The sequence below is a fragment of the Rhinolophus sinicus genome, linkage group LG02 (genome assembly GCF_036562045.2).
Source record: "Rhinolophus sinicus isolate RSC01 linkage group LG02, ASM3656204v1, whole genome shotgun sequence".
NCBI classification, from domain to species: Eukaryota; Metazoa; Chordata; class Mammalia; order Chiroptera; family Rhinolophidae; genus Rhinolophus; species Rhinolophus sinicus.
In genome coordinates this window covers 174,430,776-174,446,528 of record NC_133752.1, presented here as the reverse complement: position 1 = coordinate 174,446,528, position 15,753 = coordinate 174,430,776, and the positions used below count along the sequence as shown (strand labels likewise).

At 38.6% G+C, this 15,753-nt stretch overlaps 1 protein-coding gene across 8 annotated transcripts in view; it reads right to left on the bottom strand.

Moving 5' to 3' along the window:
- Positions 1-15,753, bottom strand: part of LOC141570137 (uncharacterized) — a 142,932-nt gene that overhangs the window by 62,266 nt on the left and 64,913 nt on the right. Inside the window, exon 14 of one of the 8 annotated variants that reach the window (XM_074326002.1) lies at positions 390-1,673. The exons of the other annotated variants lie outside the window; for them this stretch is intronic. Coding sequence (XP_074182103.1) covers positions 1,369-1,673 — 305 coding nt within the window. The 3' untranslated portion in view covers positions 390-1,368. Of the gene's footprint in view, positions 1-389; positions 1,674-15,753 lie in introns of those variants that run through there. 8 annotated transcript variants of the gene reach the window in all.

Below are 15,753 nucleotides of genomic sequence, written 5' to 3'. Positions count from 1 at the left end.
CAATATTCAGGACTTTATTATTATTATTTTTTGCCTCAATTCAAGGATAAAGTTGAGCTGTGAATATGTATAGATGCTAACAATATTTTAAGTTTTCTAACTAGTTCAAATGTTATACATATCATTCAATTATGACCGTGTGACTCTAAAAGGCTAGCTTGAAAGGTAATTTCAATTGGACTCTATTATATTATTAAAGCACAGAAAACCATATTATACTAGAAATTTAAGCTTAAATTTTACATACATGCGTGTAGTTCTTTTCATTACCAGCAAGCCTCGCTTGCCCTTCTTCGGTGGTCATTCCTAGGTGTTGTCCTGCTGACAAGTCTACATATGAGTTAAAACGAACTACTTAGAACAGTCAGATAAAAGCTATCATCTTTATAGATACAGAAAATAACATCTTATCAATTGAGAGTTCAAATTAAGCGTAATCTTTTCCTGAATACTTTACTTTACTTAAGAAATACTTCTAATTAGCTCACACTTCAACAAACCATTTGGGTAATATGGCACAAAGTAAAAGGCATACAAACGTGTCAAAAATGAATCCACCAATTCATTCATTGAACATCGATGGAAAAACAATCAGAAACAAAACGCAATTTAGAAATACAGGACAAACATATCGAATCGCACTATATACTCTGTTCTCTACCTCGTAATTGTACCTTTTGAACAACACCCTAAGATTCAACTGCAACGTCATTCATTGTTTCCACAATGACTGTTACTTCTGATGCATTTATCTGTGTACACCCTTCCTTATAGCTGAAATGTTTTCCTCTACTATTCTGAAAATTTCTTTTCACCATTGAGGATTCAGCACTGGGGTTTAAGGAAGAAGGGAGGGAAGAGGAGACAGACTGCGGACACAGCTGAGAAGGAAGTGCTATGCACTAAATTCTCAATGAATCCCAATACTGCTGCAAAAGTCAATTCTAAACTATATAATGCCATAGAAAATCCAAGAAATATTTGGTTGTTGGTTTCAAAGGTGCTTTTTCAGTTACATCGAATAAAGTTATAACCAATACTTGTGAATGCCGAGCTATAAAACTAAAGCTAAAAAACTGTTTTGTTTCACTAGGCAATCTTTAGATCTTTCTGAAGTTTGCCCATCTGGTCCCTATGTGGTACATATAATCCTGCTGCCCACTCCCCAGTGTACGCTAAATACTAGTCTAAAGGAAATCACCCTTTCACCTCATTCTCTTTCTTATTTCCATATGTTACTGTGCTTCAGGAAGAATGCCAATGTCTTGCTAAAAGTCATTCTGTTTGGTTGTAAGTTGCATAAACAGAGTAAACGTCAAGTAGATTTTGCCACAAAATGACTGTTGGAAAGTCAGAACTATGATGGGGCTACATAGAGGTGGGCTGGGGTTGAACACTTTCTGTATCTTTAGTTCCTTCTTTGCTTTCTCTGTTTTCTGGCAGCGGTGATTCACACAAGTCATGGAGCCTATGATTACCTAACAGAAACACACCTACAATCTGACTCTTTCGTTTGTCTATTACGGTCATCTGTCCAAACTCTGTGGATGCTGACAGAGGTTTGCTCATTGAGTGTGATGCAAACGGCCTTTTATCACCAACTTTCCAATCCCCGGATCTTTGAGAAGTTCCATGATCGAAAGTCAAAGAAGTAGCATTCCATTTGGAAGAAGCTGAAAATAAAGTTTTCATTTATTAGGAGGTAAAAATAACACAAAGTTGACCATCTTGAGAAACTTCCTTTTTCAGAGAAGCGGCCCCACGTCCTCCTTTCCCCCGAACACACTACTCCTTCCGAGCACATTTTATTTAAGTGTCCTATATTGCCATTCTCATAGGCAAGTTTAATTCATTATTGTCACTCAGCAATTTCTATTACGTAATGTGTTTCCAATTAAAGCTTTCCTTAATAGTTAACATGGTGCCGGATGTGAATTTTTTTGTCGTTCTCAAAAGTCATGTCTAACCACTTATCTTAAGTTCAAATATGTGTGACAAACATGGGATTAGAAAAAAAGCTTTTAAAGCATGGTACTATTACAAATTAGAAACTACTTATTATAAGAAAATAGTCTTTTCTAAATGCTTCAAGATCTTCAGAATTCATTTTTTAACCCTTCCATAAACAGAAATTCATATGACAAATGACAGACTTGGGTGACTTTGTTGTTTCCAAGTAAAAATACGATCAAACTAGGTCCACACTAGCTCCAAGGAGTACAGTGAACTATGAGACAGAAAATGAATATATAGCAAACTTATTTTCCTTTTGCTTTTTAAACAAAATTCTCACCTTAAATCTTAAAGACAAGTGAAAGAAAACCACAACTGTAGAAGAGAAGCTTTAAAACTGTTTTATCACTTCACAACCAGGGAGCCCGTATATCATTTAAAACAGTAGTTTCCAATGTCCTGTGAGAATCCCTAAAGTCCCAAGATCAGTCAGTCGAGGGGCCCGAAAAGGTCAAAACTATTTCAAAGAAACACTGACTGTCATTGGCCATTTTCACTCTCATTCTCTTCTAAGTGTACAGTAGAGTTCTCCACAGCCGTGATATCACAGCTCTGATGGTAACATCATAGGTCTGATGGTGACTGGCTCGTAGCTCTAATGGCTCAAGGAATGCATGCCTGTGTGTGCTCGTATTTTAAAATTTTCAGGTTTTAAGTCTAATATTGTAACTATCAATGGAGACCACCGACAAAAGAAAATACTTTGGAATTCTCAATAAGTTTTAATAGCATAAAAGAATCCCGGGGCACAAAAGATTCAGAAATACTGTTTTCAAAGACTGTGTCTACCAGATATTCATTACTATTAATTACTTCTCTCATTTTTAATAATCAAAGACTCCATAAGTTCATGTACACGCACAGCCAGTGTCTGCTCATCAGAACATCTGGTTGGCTTAAGAGCATCAGTGTTACAACACTAAGAGGAAGTAAAGTTAAAACGCAATTGACATGGTAGCGACTGAGGCTTACTCTGGGCAAACGTCAAAATTCAAATAACCATTTGGAAACCCTGGAAATATCTTCCAGTGTGATAATTAACCCCTGAGAACCCCTAATAAGCACAGGGGTTCCAAACTGGGACTTTTTGGGGTATCGAAACAAGAGGAGAAACATTTTAGTGAAGTCACACTTTTAAAATCTCATTTTCTTAGTCCTGTCGATGTCTTTTCTCTCAAACTTCGATAGCAACAATGACATCACGTTACTTATGTCAAATCCTTCAATTAAATTTGTAACAAAAAAAAGGAATGAGGAAGAGAAGATTGCACGATGCCAAATGTCCGGCGTACTGCTTCCCAAAATTAAATTGGTGTTACAAAGTGCACCTGGTCTGCAGGGTTGCGCACCGCATTTCCTACAGCTTCCTCAGGAACAGGATCTTCCACTTCAATGCTGGTCTGAAGGGGTTAGGAAACAAGATGATTAGTAACTCATGGACACTTCATACCATCTCTAGTTAATAATTCAGGATGAAAATGTTAAAGTTCTTACCTCCAAGAAAAGCATTTTGAAAAATATGTATCTAAGGAAATATTAGGTTGGTGCAAATGTAATTGCAATTTTGCAATTTGTTCTTTACCTTTGAAACCCCAATTACTGCAACAACCTAATACTTTGATAAGTGCACTTGATATAACCGTTACATATTTCTAATCACAGCTTTGTTTTTTAGTGCTAAAACAAGATACTTGCTTGACATGGTAAGAAACCTTGGTGTATGTCCAGCTGAGTCTAAACAGAACATTTTAGAACCTACTTCATCTAGGTCCACAAGAGCTAGGAGAAACCGAACTGTTATTTGACAAAAATTTTGATAGAAAAAATCATTGACCCAAGTGGCAAAGAGATAAGAAAAACTTTTCATTATATTATGTGTCAATAAATAATAGGAAAAATGATATATATAGTTATGCAACTTTTCAAAAAAGTATAATAATTTGTAATCAGGGAAAAATAAGAACATTTACTTATTATAATCATCTAAAATGTACCAGACACTTACCATGCACATTTTACTTCTTTCCCACACAGAACAACAAGTATAAAAATGGGTTGATGATGGTTACCCCACTTCCTCTTCCTGGCCATTCCAAGACGTTAGAATACAATGATGGACAGGTGCGATCCATTGCAGTCTCTGTCCAGCAGGTTTTGCTTCTAGATCTTCACACGACTGGCTCCTTCTCATGCTTCACTTGGCAGTTTTTGTCACACTCACAAAGATCTTTCCTGACCACTGATATTCCACTCCCACTCCTATTCCAACTACAACCATGCCCGACCCCCGACAATATTCTTTAACCCAGCATTCTCCATTCTCCTTAAATGACGCAGATATAGTGACTTATAATGGACTGTCGTTCACTTGTTTTTCTGCTTGTACAGCTACAGCTGTCCCCTGAACTTCTCCAGTCAGTGTCTAACTGCCCAGCACACAGCTGGTATCCAACTAGAAATTTACTCCAGGTGAAAACATTGAGCTCGCACCAACAAAGCCTCAAGTACCAAAACACTACACATCTACAGGGTATTGCCAATCACAGTCTCTGAAACTTAACATCCCCCAGGTTAGAAATCCACATGCCCCTTCTAACTTTTCCACTCTGTTCTTGACACTACTGCCATTTGATTGTCCTACAGGTTTACAAAAAGTGTCCCCGATATTTAATAAGTCGCTGCATCTCACTGTGATCATTGTGTTTTACATTCTATAGCACCCTTTACAGTTTTCGAAGTGTTTTCACATTTGTTACCACATTTGTGCATTCCACATACCTCAAAGGTAGTCATTAGTACCATTATGACAAATGAGGGCACTGACATCCGACAGGTTAAGAAGGAGTTGCCCCAAGATCCCACAGCTAGTAAGTGACCCATGCAGGATTCTACTGTGTTCTTATCGTCAAACGCAGTGTCTATGCCAGTAGGCAGCAGTTGCCTATATCAGAAGATCACACTCCTCCTGTCTCTTTCCAAAGCTGTCACCTCACATTAGCTCATCATTACATTGTACTTCTATTACTACAAGTACAGTTGCCATCAAGTTGCTCAATGCATGCTATTTTAACTGAACAAGACAGTTGTTACATAGTAAAGCAGCGCTCAGCCAAATTGTTGTTAGTGTAATCCAACATATTATTAGTATTCACCATGCTTTTCCTACCATAGAAAAGTTCCTTGCAGATCTATTTGACAATACAAATATAATAATACTTTGATGTCCCAGACATTATGCTTAAAAGTTCCGAGTTACAAGCAAACCCTAAAATCCAAATTCTTCCTTTCTGAATTTCATTAGGATACTTACACATCCACAGAACGCACAATATCATGCATTTGGGCATAGTTCGAGCTGGAATAATTCTTTAGCTTTTAGGTAAACTTCACTTCAGAACCCAAACTGATTCCTTATGACTTGGAAGCCTACGTGTTTTATACTATTCCCAAGATTCTGTAGCTATTGAGTTACCCATCCAGGATTCCATTCTGTTCTTTCCTCAAACACAGTGCATATACCATTAGGCTGCAGTTGCCTATATCAGAAGATCACACCTTTCTTATCTCTTTCAACAGCTGTCACCTCGCATCAGCTCACCATTACTTTGTACTTGTACTACTACAAGTATGGTTCCTAGCAAGATACTCAATGCATGCTGTTTTAATTGAACAAGACAGTTGTCCTGTATTAAAACAGCGCTCAGCTGATTACTGTTAGTATAATCCTACGTATTAGTACTATTCAGTATGCTCTTCCTTCATTGCAACGGTTTCTTGCAGATCTATCTGACATTACAAATATAATAATACTTTGGTGTCCCAGGCATTATCTTCTCAAGTTCCAAATTATAAAAACACCCTACAATCCAAACTCTTTCTTTCTGAAACTCATTAGGACATTTCCACATCTACAAAAACCGCAGAGTCATGCATTTGGGTATAGGTCGACCGGGGATAATTCTTTACCTTTTAGGTAAACTTCACTTCAGATCCCAAACTGACTCCTTAAGACTTGGAAGCCTTAGTGTTTTATACTATTCTACACTGACTTCCTAAAGTGAAACTTGCAAGTTAGCAGAATTGTACTACGCTGTCTTATTAGATTAACCACATAGCTAGTTTATTAATTATAGGATAAACCATCAAAAAATGATTTGTATGGGGAAATGCAGAGGTGAGAAAGTAAAGTCAAAGCACACCCTTTTCGTTTTAACATCACAGAATGGTGATTTTGTAAATAACATTGATAATAATAATAATTCTGAAAGACACTACCTCAGAATGCCAAGGTGATTCTATATCTTCTTCTTGTCCTAATCCTAATGATGACTTTTAACTATAAAATGTAGTCACAGGCACATTAATGTGAACGTATATTACTATGCATTTTAAATACACATTCAGTCATGCTTATTTCCATAAAAGTAATAGCAGAAAAGAATTTCAGGGGGTCGAAGCGTTTGCAAGAAGAAGCAGTTGTTAATAGTGGGGATACTTTTGCAAAAAAAGATAGGAAAGAATGCTTAAAAGAAGTGAATATCACATTTGGGTCGACACATGTTAGATTTGTTTATAGCAGAGCTTAAGCTAGAAAGAATTCATAGATAGTCACTAAATTACCACGTATATTATCCTGGTGTGCACTGTCAACACAAGTCAAATTATCATTGTTTGTTTGGTCTTGTGGAGCACTTTCAATAATAGCCACACGATTTTCTCTTTTTCCAATTGCCGGCTTGGTTGCTTCTTTCTAGTAAAAAAAAAAAAAGAAAGAAAAACCCAACTTCAGAAAACATCATATTCATTTACTCGTTCACTCACTCACTCAGTCCATCCATCGCTGGGACAAGAAAACTTTACTGTAGGCAACAAATCATAGGCACAGACCCAGGGGAAGCTGGAAATACAAATGAAACATTTTGTCCTACATTCTAGTAGGAGTAGAGATATTATAATACATGAAAAAATAAGAACAGAAAAGTACCGCTCTCCACTTGTACACCTGAAGTGAATAAAGTACAGTTAGATCATAAAAGAGACAACAATCAGTTGTACCAGGGAAGCTCAGCAGATGCGGCAAAGATAGGGCTGCATCTTGAAAGATATACGAGGTGCTGACAGAAACCATGAAGGGGATTCCAGAAGGGCAGAGGGAGCAAAAGCCTGAGGATGAAACAACATGTTGCAAGTGAGGGCCGCAAAGGGATGGGGTAAGCCTGGAACACTGAGAATGGGATGGAGATACTGCTGCAACTTCAGAACCAAATCAAAGAAGGCACGTGTCATGCTAGCATATGAATTTTACCCTCACATAATGGGGAGTCACCCAGTAAGCAGAGGTGTTGCATCATCACAATTCTGTTTTAAGACAGTCAATAAGGCCGCAACTTATGCTATTGAGGACCTCCGTTTCTTTCCAGTATCCTATGCATCATCCTGTCTTGCGTCACAGCATAGCCTCTCCCAGGGGCCTCCAAACCCACAAAGGCAGCTACCAAGAGTAGGTCACTTTCTGGCTTCCACTGGGTGCTCCGGGTTGGGCACAAGCAGCAGCTGACCTGGGCCTGCCCCACAGCCCCTCCCAAGAGGCCCCAAATCCAACACACCTGGTGATCAGCTTCAGCAACACCAGAACGACACCCAATTAGCTCCACAAATGGCACGCCCAAGCCATGGACTGAGCAGACACCGGAGCCCTGCTACAGCCGATCCCACTCTGTGACGTCAGCCCACACATCAGCTCATCTACTGTAGTCACAGCCAGTCGTCCTGAGCGTCCATTCCACACACTGATGCGCCAACAGCAATAAGGCTCAAGTACAACAGGAGGGCACACACCACCCACACGAGCTTCTGGAACTCCTGGCTCCGGTGACCAGGGAGGTTGTCCCACCCGACACACAGGACACCTGTTATATGAGCCAATGCTGCCAAGATGAGGAGAATTAGCAGATCTACATAATACATAGAAACACACACAGAGAGGCAGTGAACAAACAAGGGAGAAAGAAACATTTCCCTAATGAAAGAACAGGACAAAACTCTAGAAAAAGAGGTAAACCAAATGGACACAGCAATCTACCAGATACAGAGTTCAAAACACTACTTCTAAGGATGCAAGATGAAATGAGGGGAAGAATCCATAAAGTAAGTAAAACTTCAACAGAGAGACAGCAAATATAAAAAAGACATAGAAATCCTTAAAAAAAAAGTCTGAAATGAAAAATACAGTATTTAAATGAATAATTTATAGATGGAATCAGCAGCACATTTGGTGAAGCAGAGGTTCCAATAGTGATTTGGTAGACAAGGTAGCAGAAAACACCCAATCAGAACAGAAAAAAAATGAACATAAATAAAAAATAAATAAAACAGAAAATACTTTCAGGGATGTCTGGGACAATATCAAGTGTAACAACATTCGTAAGGCTATCGAAAGGAGAAGAAGGAGAGAGAGCACGAATTGAAAACCTAGTGGTTGTTGAGTTTCATGAGTTCTTTGAATATTTTGGAGATTAGTCCCTTATCGGAGGCACTGTTTGCAGAAATCTTCTGCCATTCAGTTGGTTGCCTCTTTATTTTGTCGATGGTTTCTTTTGCTGTGCAGAAGCTTTTAAGTTTCATATAGTGCCATTCGTTTATTTTAGCTTTTACTTCCCTTGCCTTTGGAGTCAAATTCATGAAATGCTCTTTGAACCCAAGGTCCATAAGTTTAGTACCTATGTTTTTTCCTACGCAGTTTATTGTGTCAGGTCTTATGCTTAAGTCTGTGATCCATTTGGAATTAATTTTGGTACTTGATGACAGATAGCAGTCCAGTTTCATTCTTTTGCACGAGGCTATCCAATTCTCCCAGCACCATTTATTGAAGAGGCTGTCTTTCCTCTATTGGATGTTTTTAGCTTCTTTGTCAAAATTGTCTGTCCACATTTAAGTGGTTTTATTTCTGCGTTCTCAAGTCTATTCCGTTGGTCTCTGTGTCTGTTTTCCTGCCAAGACCATGCTGTTTTGATGATTGTAGCCCTGTAGTACAAGCTAAAGTCAGGGCGTGTCTTACCTCTAGTATTGTTCTTTTTTCTTAAGATTGCTTTGGCTATTCGGGGTCTTTTGTGGTTCCAAACAAATCTGATGATATTTTTGTTCTATTTCTTTAAAAATGCCATTGGGATTTTGATGGGGATTGCATTAAATCTGTATATTGCTTTGGGTAATATGGCCATTTTAACTATGTTGATTCTTCCAATCCATGAGCACGGAATGTCTTTCCATTTCTTTGTGCCTTCTTCAATTTCTTTCAGTCCGAATGGCTATCATCAGCAAGTCAAACACTAACAAGTGTTGGAGAGGCTGTGGAGAAAAAGGAACCCTCATACACTGTTGGTGGGAATGCAGACTGGTGCAGCCGTTATGGAAGGCAGTGTGGAGGTTCCTCAAAAAATTATGAATAGAATTACCGTACGACCCAGGAATCCCTCTCCTGGGTATCTACCCCAAAAATCTGAGAACATTTATACATAAAGACACGTGTGCCCCAGTGTTCACTGCAGCTTTGTTTACGGTGGCTAAGGCATGGAAACAACCAAAATGTCCTTCAATAGATGAATGGATAAAGAAGTTGTGGTATATATACACAATGGAATACTATTCAGCGGTAAGAAAAGATGATATAGGAACATTTGTGACAACATGGATGGATCTTGAGAGTATAATGTTAGCGAATAAGTCTGACAGAAAAAGCAGAGAACCATATGATTTCACTGATATGTGGTATATAAACCAAAAACAACAAAAGAACAAGAAAAACAAATGAGAAACAAAAACTCATAGACACAGACAATAGTTTAGTGGTTACCAGAGGGTAAGGGGGTGGGGGTTGGGAGGAGAGGGTAAGGGGGATCAAATATATGCTGATGGAAGGAGAACTGACTCTGGGTGGTGAACACACAATGGGATTTATACATGATGTAATACGGAATTGTACTCCTGAAATCCATGTAATTTTACTGACAATTGTCACCGCAATAAATTAAAAAAAGAAAGAAAACCTATCAGAATACATAATGATGGAAACCTTTCCTAACCTGGAGAAGGAAATAGACACACAAGCGTAGGAAACACAAAAGTTCCAAACAAAATGAACCCAAATAGGCCCACACAAAAACATATCATAATTAAAATTCCAAAGGGGTAGGACACGGAGAGAATATTAAAACCATCAAGAGAAAAGTAGTTAGTCATGTACAATGGAGATCGCATAAGACTGTCAGGTGATCTCTCAAGAGAAAATCTGCAGGTCAGAAGAGATTGGCAAGAAATATTGAAAGTGATGAAAAGCTATAATCTACAACCAAGATTACTATTACTGTATCTGGCAAGGCTCTCATTTAGAATCAATGGAGAGGTAAAGACTTGCCAGAGAAAAAGATGATGGCGTTCAGCACCAACAAACCAATATTACAAGAAATGTGAAACGACAACTTGAAAAAAGAACAAGATACAGAAGAAGAAGGAGAAGGAGGAGGAGGAGGAGAAAGAGGAGGAAGAGAAAGAGAAGAAGGAGAAGAAGGAAGAAAAGAAAGAGGAGGAGGAGGAGAAACAGGAGAATGAGGACGAAGAGGAGGAGAAGAAATATGGATAATAAAATGGCAATAATTACATACATTATAACAATTACTTTAAATACAAATCGTTACATGCTCCAGTGAGGACCTAACGTGGCTGAATGGATAGGACTTCAAGACCCATATATATGACATCAAACTGAAACAGTTTTGCACAGCAATAGAAACCATCAACAAAATGAAAACACGACGACGAATGGGAGAAGATATTTGCCAATCATATATCAGAGAAAGGGTTGATATCCAAAACATATAAGGAACTCAGAAAACGTAACACCGAAAGACAAACAATGCAATTACAAAATCAGAAGAGTACCTGAATAGACTTTTCTCCAAAGAGCTCACACAGATAGCCAAGAGACATACGACACCATGCTCAGTGCACTAATCATTAGAGCAATGCAAATTAAATACACAATCAGCTATCACCTCACAACTGTCTGAATCGCCATCATCAATAAATCAACAAACAACAAGTGTTGGTGAGGATGTGAAGGGAACCCCCCGTGCACTGTTGGTATGACCGCAAATCCGGCCAGCCACAATGGAAAACAATATGGAAGTTCCTCAAGAATTTGAAAATAGAACTACCATGTGGCACAGCAATCCCACTTCTGAGTTTTTCTCCGCAGAAATCCAAAACACTCCTTTGAAAACATGTATGCATCTGTATGGTCCTTGTCGCATTATTTACAATACTCCAGATAAAGAAGCAACCGAAGTATCCATCGTCTTGGATAAACAAGAAGTGCTACATATATACAACAACATACTACTTGGCTGTAACAAAGAATAAAATCTTACCATTTGTGACAACGTGCGTGCACCTACAGGGTATTATTCGAAGTGAAATAAGTTAGACAGAGAAACGCAAATACCACATGGTTTCACTTATCGGTGATATGTAAAAATAAATAAAAACATAAATGAACATAGAAAAAAGAAACAAACTCATAGATGCAGAGAACTAACTGATCATTGCCCAGAGGGAAGAGTGTTGGGGAGCAACTTGAAAAGGTAAAAGGATTAAGAAGTACACACTGGCAGTTATAAAACAGTCATGTAGCTGTCAAGGACAGCACACAGAATACAGGAAATAACATTGTAATAACTAAGTAGGGTATCAGGGATTCCACACTAATCGGAGCACCAGTTTACACATTATATAAATGCCTAACCACTATGCTGTACGCCTGAGGCTGACATCATATTGAATGTCAACTGTAACAGAAATGAAACATTTTACATCTATAAAGAAAACTAAAAACTTTCTGAAGCTTGATATTTCATTACACGGTTTTTAAGAATCTCTGCTTTTGACCAGAGTAAAGAAAGCACCCTGTCTTTTGCAGACACGGATCCTTTCTTTACTTTGGTCAATGCGTCATGGACAATGGGCATAGGACCTCACGGACATGTTTTATAGGGAGCAGACGAGAGCATCATGAGCTTTGGAGCCAAGTGCATTTTGGATCAAACCCTCAACCTTCTCCCTGGCTACTGCAACACATGCTACCTAGACTGACTTGGTCTCCACTTCCTTATCTCTGAAGATGAGGATTCCCTTCCTTGCCAAGGCTATTCTGAGAAGTAAATGAGATCGTGCTTGTTACAGAATAGGTACTCAACAAGTGTTGATTTGACGATGGAGTATGTCAGAATATCAGTTGAATGAAAATCTGTGTCACTATTGCATATATGGGCCGAGGAGCCCACGGATCAAATACCATGTAATCAAATACGCCATTAAAACACAAAACTTGAAAAAAAAAAGATCTCTGTTTTTCAAATTGGTTATTATTTTATGCAAAACATGTACTCTTCAATTAGATGAAGATATTTAAATATATTCCCAAAGCAATGATTTAGAATATAGTGGAATCCTTTTGTTATACGAGTTTTGAGATAGAGAACATGAATTCTAAACTTTCAAAAATTCTACAATTATTAAGTCTAAATGATGAACATAGTATACCGGAAACTAATATAAAATAATATGGAATGTCAACGGAATGTAAGTGAAAAAAACAAAAAAAATGAAGAAAACACTCCCTCCTAACAAGTATACCATACCAACATACAAAGCGTAATAAAATAAAACCATATGTCATATACTATCTAGTTTTAAAACTGAAAGGTACCAGGAAGATTTCATGACTATTACAATGAGTACGTGAATCCATTCAAGATTTCATTCAGGCACAAGTATGATAAAAGTCATGCTGGTATAACGTAAAAGTCACATTAAGAATCCTTACCGTTACCCAAATTACATAGCTCCGTCACTGTGGGAAAACTCCCTATCGAATTTTACTATCACTATACATTTCCCAGCCCTTCTTTTTCTCAGCCCCCATCTTTGATACTTACTGAAGTTAAAAAAACAACAACAAAACAATGCAGCATCAAAGGGTCATATGTTTAAAATGGTTCATGCTGAGGAATTTTCCATGACAAAATTGGAACAATGATAGGTAGACGACAACAAAATTTTACAAGTCAGTGATACACAAAACTAAATTCAGAGCAAAACAGTTAATTTCACACAGGAGCCTTTTACCTTGGTATCAACATCCACGAGCCATTCCTCTGATATAGGCCATGAATCATTATTGCCAGTTTCGCGGGAAAGACTTTAGGGTAAAGATAACAAAAACAAGTGAATTCATTTCTTGACAAAAGCAACAACAACAACAAAAGGAGTAAAAGGTCAGCTATCTGCATTTGAAATAAAGTCTCTTGATATAATAAAAAATTAGATGATGTGCTAGAAAAGCTATTAGCTACCTATTTCTGCCTCCACCACTCCCAACTCATGCAATATTTAATGAAGATACACGCTAAGTTTCCGTAACAAAGAATGACAGCCAATATGTTGGCAACACCTGAGAGTATGTTGTTTTCACCAAAAGTCCTGAAGGCTGAATTCAAAACTCAATTAATAGCAGACATAAATGGAACCTGAACTGGGACAAAACCAGTGACCTAAATCAAGGTAGAAAGATACACTGACCCTTCTTCATGGTCTGTCCCTGGTTCAAAGATTAATCTGTGTGAGTCAAAAATGGCAGTCTTACTTCTTTAACATAGGATGCACATACTAAACTTACCCCATTCCTTCCTTTCACCCAGAAACAGTACAGTCAGTTCCCTGAAATGTGTGAAATGTTTGCAAGTCACACGTACAACAGTCAAAGAACAAATATGTATGTTCTTAGCCTCCCCACTCCCAGACCACTTGTCCTCACAGCTTCCTGGCAATCTCCAACCTTGAAAACTTCAGCCTAAAAAGGCATAGACTCCTGAAACAAGGATGGGCTCAAATGACCCACAGTAGGAGTTGTCCATTTCCCTGTTCCTGGAAAATAAGCTAAGTGGAGCCTCAGTCATCCACTCCCAACATAGTCATGTTACCACCTACCCAACTCCATTACTGTTTTCACAATCAGTCCTATCTCTGCGCAACCCTCCATATCCATGGGAAGGACATCAGTGCATTGGAAAAAGAGGTGGAGGTGACGAAACACCTGCGGTGGGCCATGGGTCTATATAGTTCAGCAATCTGCAGTGCCTTTGGACTCGAGGGGACCCGCTCTGTAATTTCGGGTGCTGGTGGATGATACCATATTCCTACTTGCTATAAAGAGAATGTTTCCAGAGGCTCAAAGGTTTAATATGTTTTCATACAAATCTTAAAGAATGCTGGTTCCTCCAATTCAACAAACAAAAAAGCAGCAACCTGTTCAGGACGCCCTTGAACCCCTTACTTTAATCTGCTTTTTTAGACAACTACCAACATCCTCTTTCCTTCTTTCTTGTAATTTCTCTTTATCTTGTCATACCCTACTATTCTGATCTCTTTTCCCCTATCTGATCTCTGATCTCTATTCTAAAATCCTTATTCCTACTCCAACCCAGTGTTGGTCCTATTGAAACTTGGATTCCGCTGCTAATTCCATTCCTTTCCATAATTAAAACACTCACCCAAAGGATGATAAAGAAGGAAGCGTACTGGACTTAGAAACCTACACTTCATCTCATTTCATCACTCACTGTACTCAAGTAAGTCACATAATCTCTTTGAGTTCAAACTCCTCATGAGATCAACCACTTGACCAAAACATTAATGGCAGCATGAAGTACTAGGGGGTGTTTTGAATTAATTAATTGCTAACATTCCTTCAACACCTGGAATTCTATGGACTTTCGATTCTCTCTAGAAAAACGGAGAACACTTAGCTGGCAGAAGTGGAAAAACAACAACAGAACAACAGCAACAAAAAACCCTGAGAAAAGCAGTGAAAAAGGTAAAAAATCATGGAAAGTCATCGAAGAAAGAAGAGAGACTCTGGAAAAAAAGAAAAAAACTTCCTAGAACAAGGGAAAGGTATTAGCCAGAAGAGAAACACAGGCTGAGACATCAGTAAGTAGAGAAATCAATTGGAAATATCATCTCAATTTGTGCTGCAGTAACACAACATGATCTATACATACATGTTCTTCACTTACAGAACAACGATTCGTCCCAAGAAGGCTACATCGCATTATACCTGAAAACACTTGCCTGATTAGGTCTTGCTTATGCACAACCTGTGGTTCTGTGGCCACAGCGAACTGAGATCTGCCTTCAACACTGATGGTGAAAACAAGGTTCTCAAGACTGCTGCAATTGTGGAGTACATTAACACAAGAGCTTGCGCTCACTGGGCTTGGGAGGACACTTCTCAATCAGTGTTAACACGTCACTAAACGGGACTCTCTGAGTCCACCTGACTTGCACCTGAACCTTGAATCCAGACCTGTCCAGGCACTTCTCAGTACAGGCTGAGGGACAAGAGAAGGGACTTGGGAAGCCAAGCAGGCTGAAGGTCACATCACGGGTCAGCCACTTGGTAACTATGGTACCAGGGGTCAATTAATCCACCTCCCGGAACCACACACGTCTAATGAATAAAAACTAGGCCGAATAGCACAGCTACTTTGCAAAGTTACTGTGCCGAAGACCTGAGAGAACCAATGTTAGGTACACAGTATAGGGTCTATTCCAGAGCAGAACACTCATTAAAGCTTACTGGCTTCTCTCTGAAGTCTCTTAGTTAACATGCAATTATAGAAATCC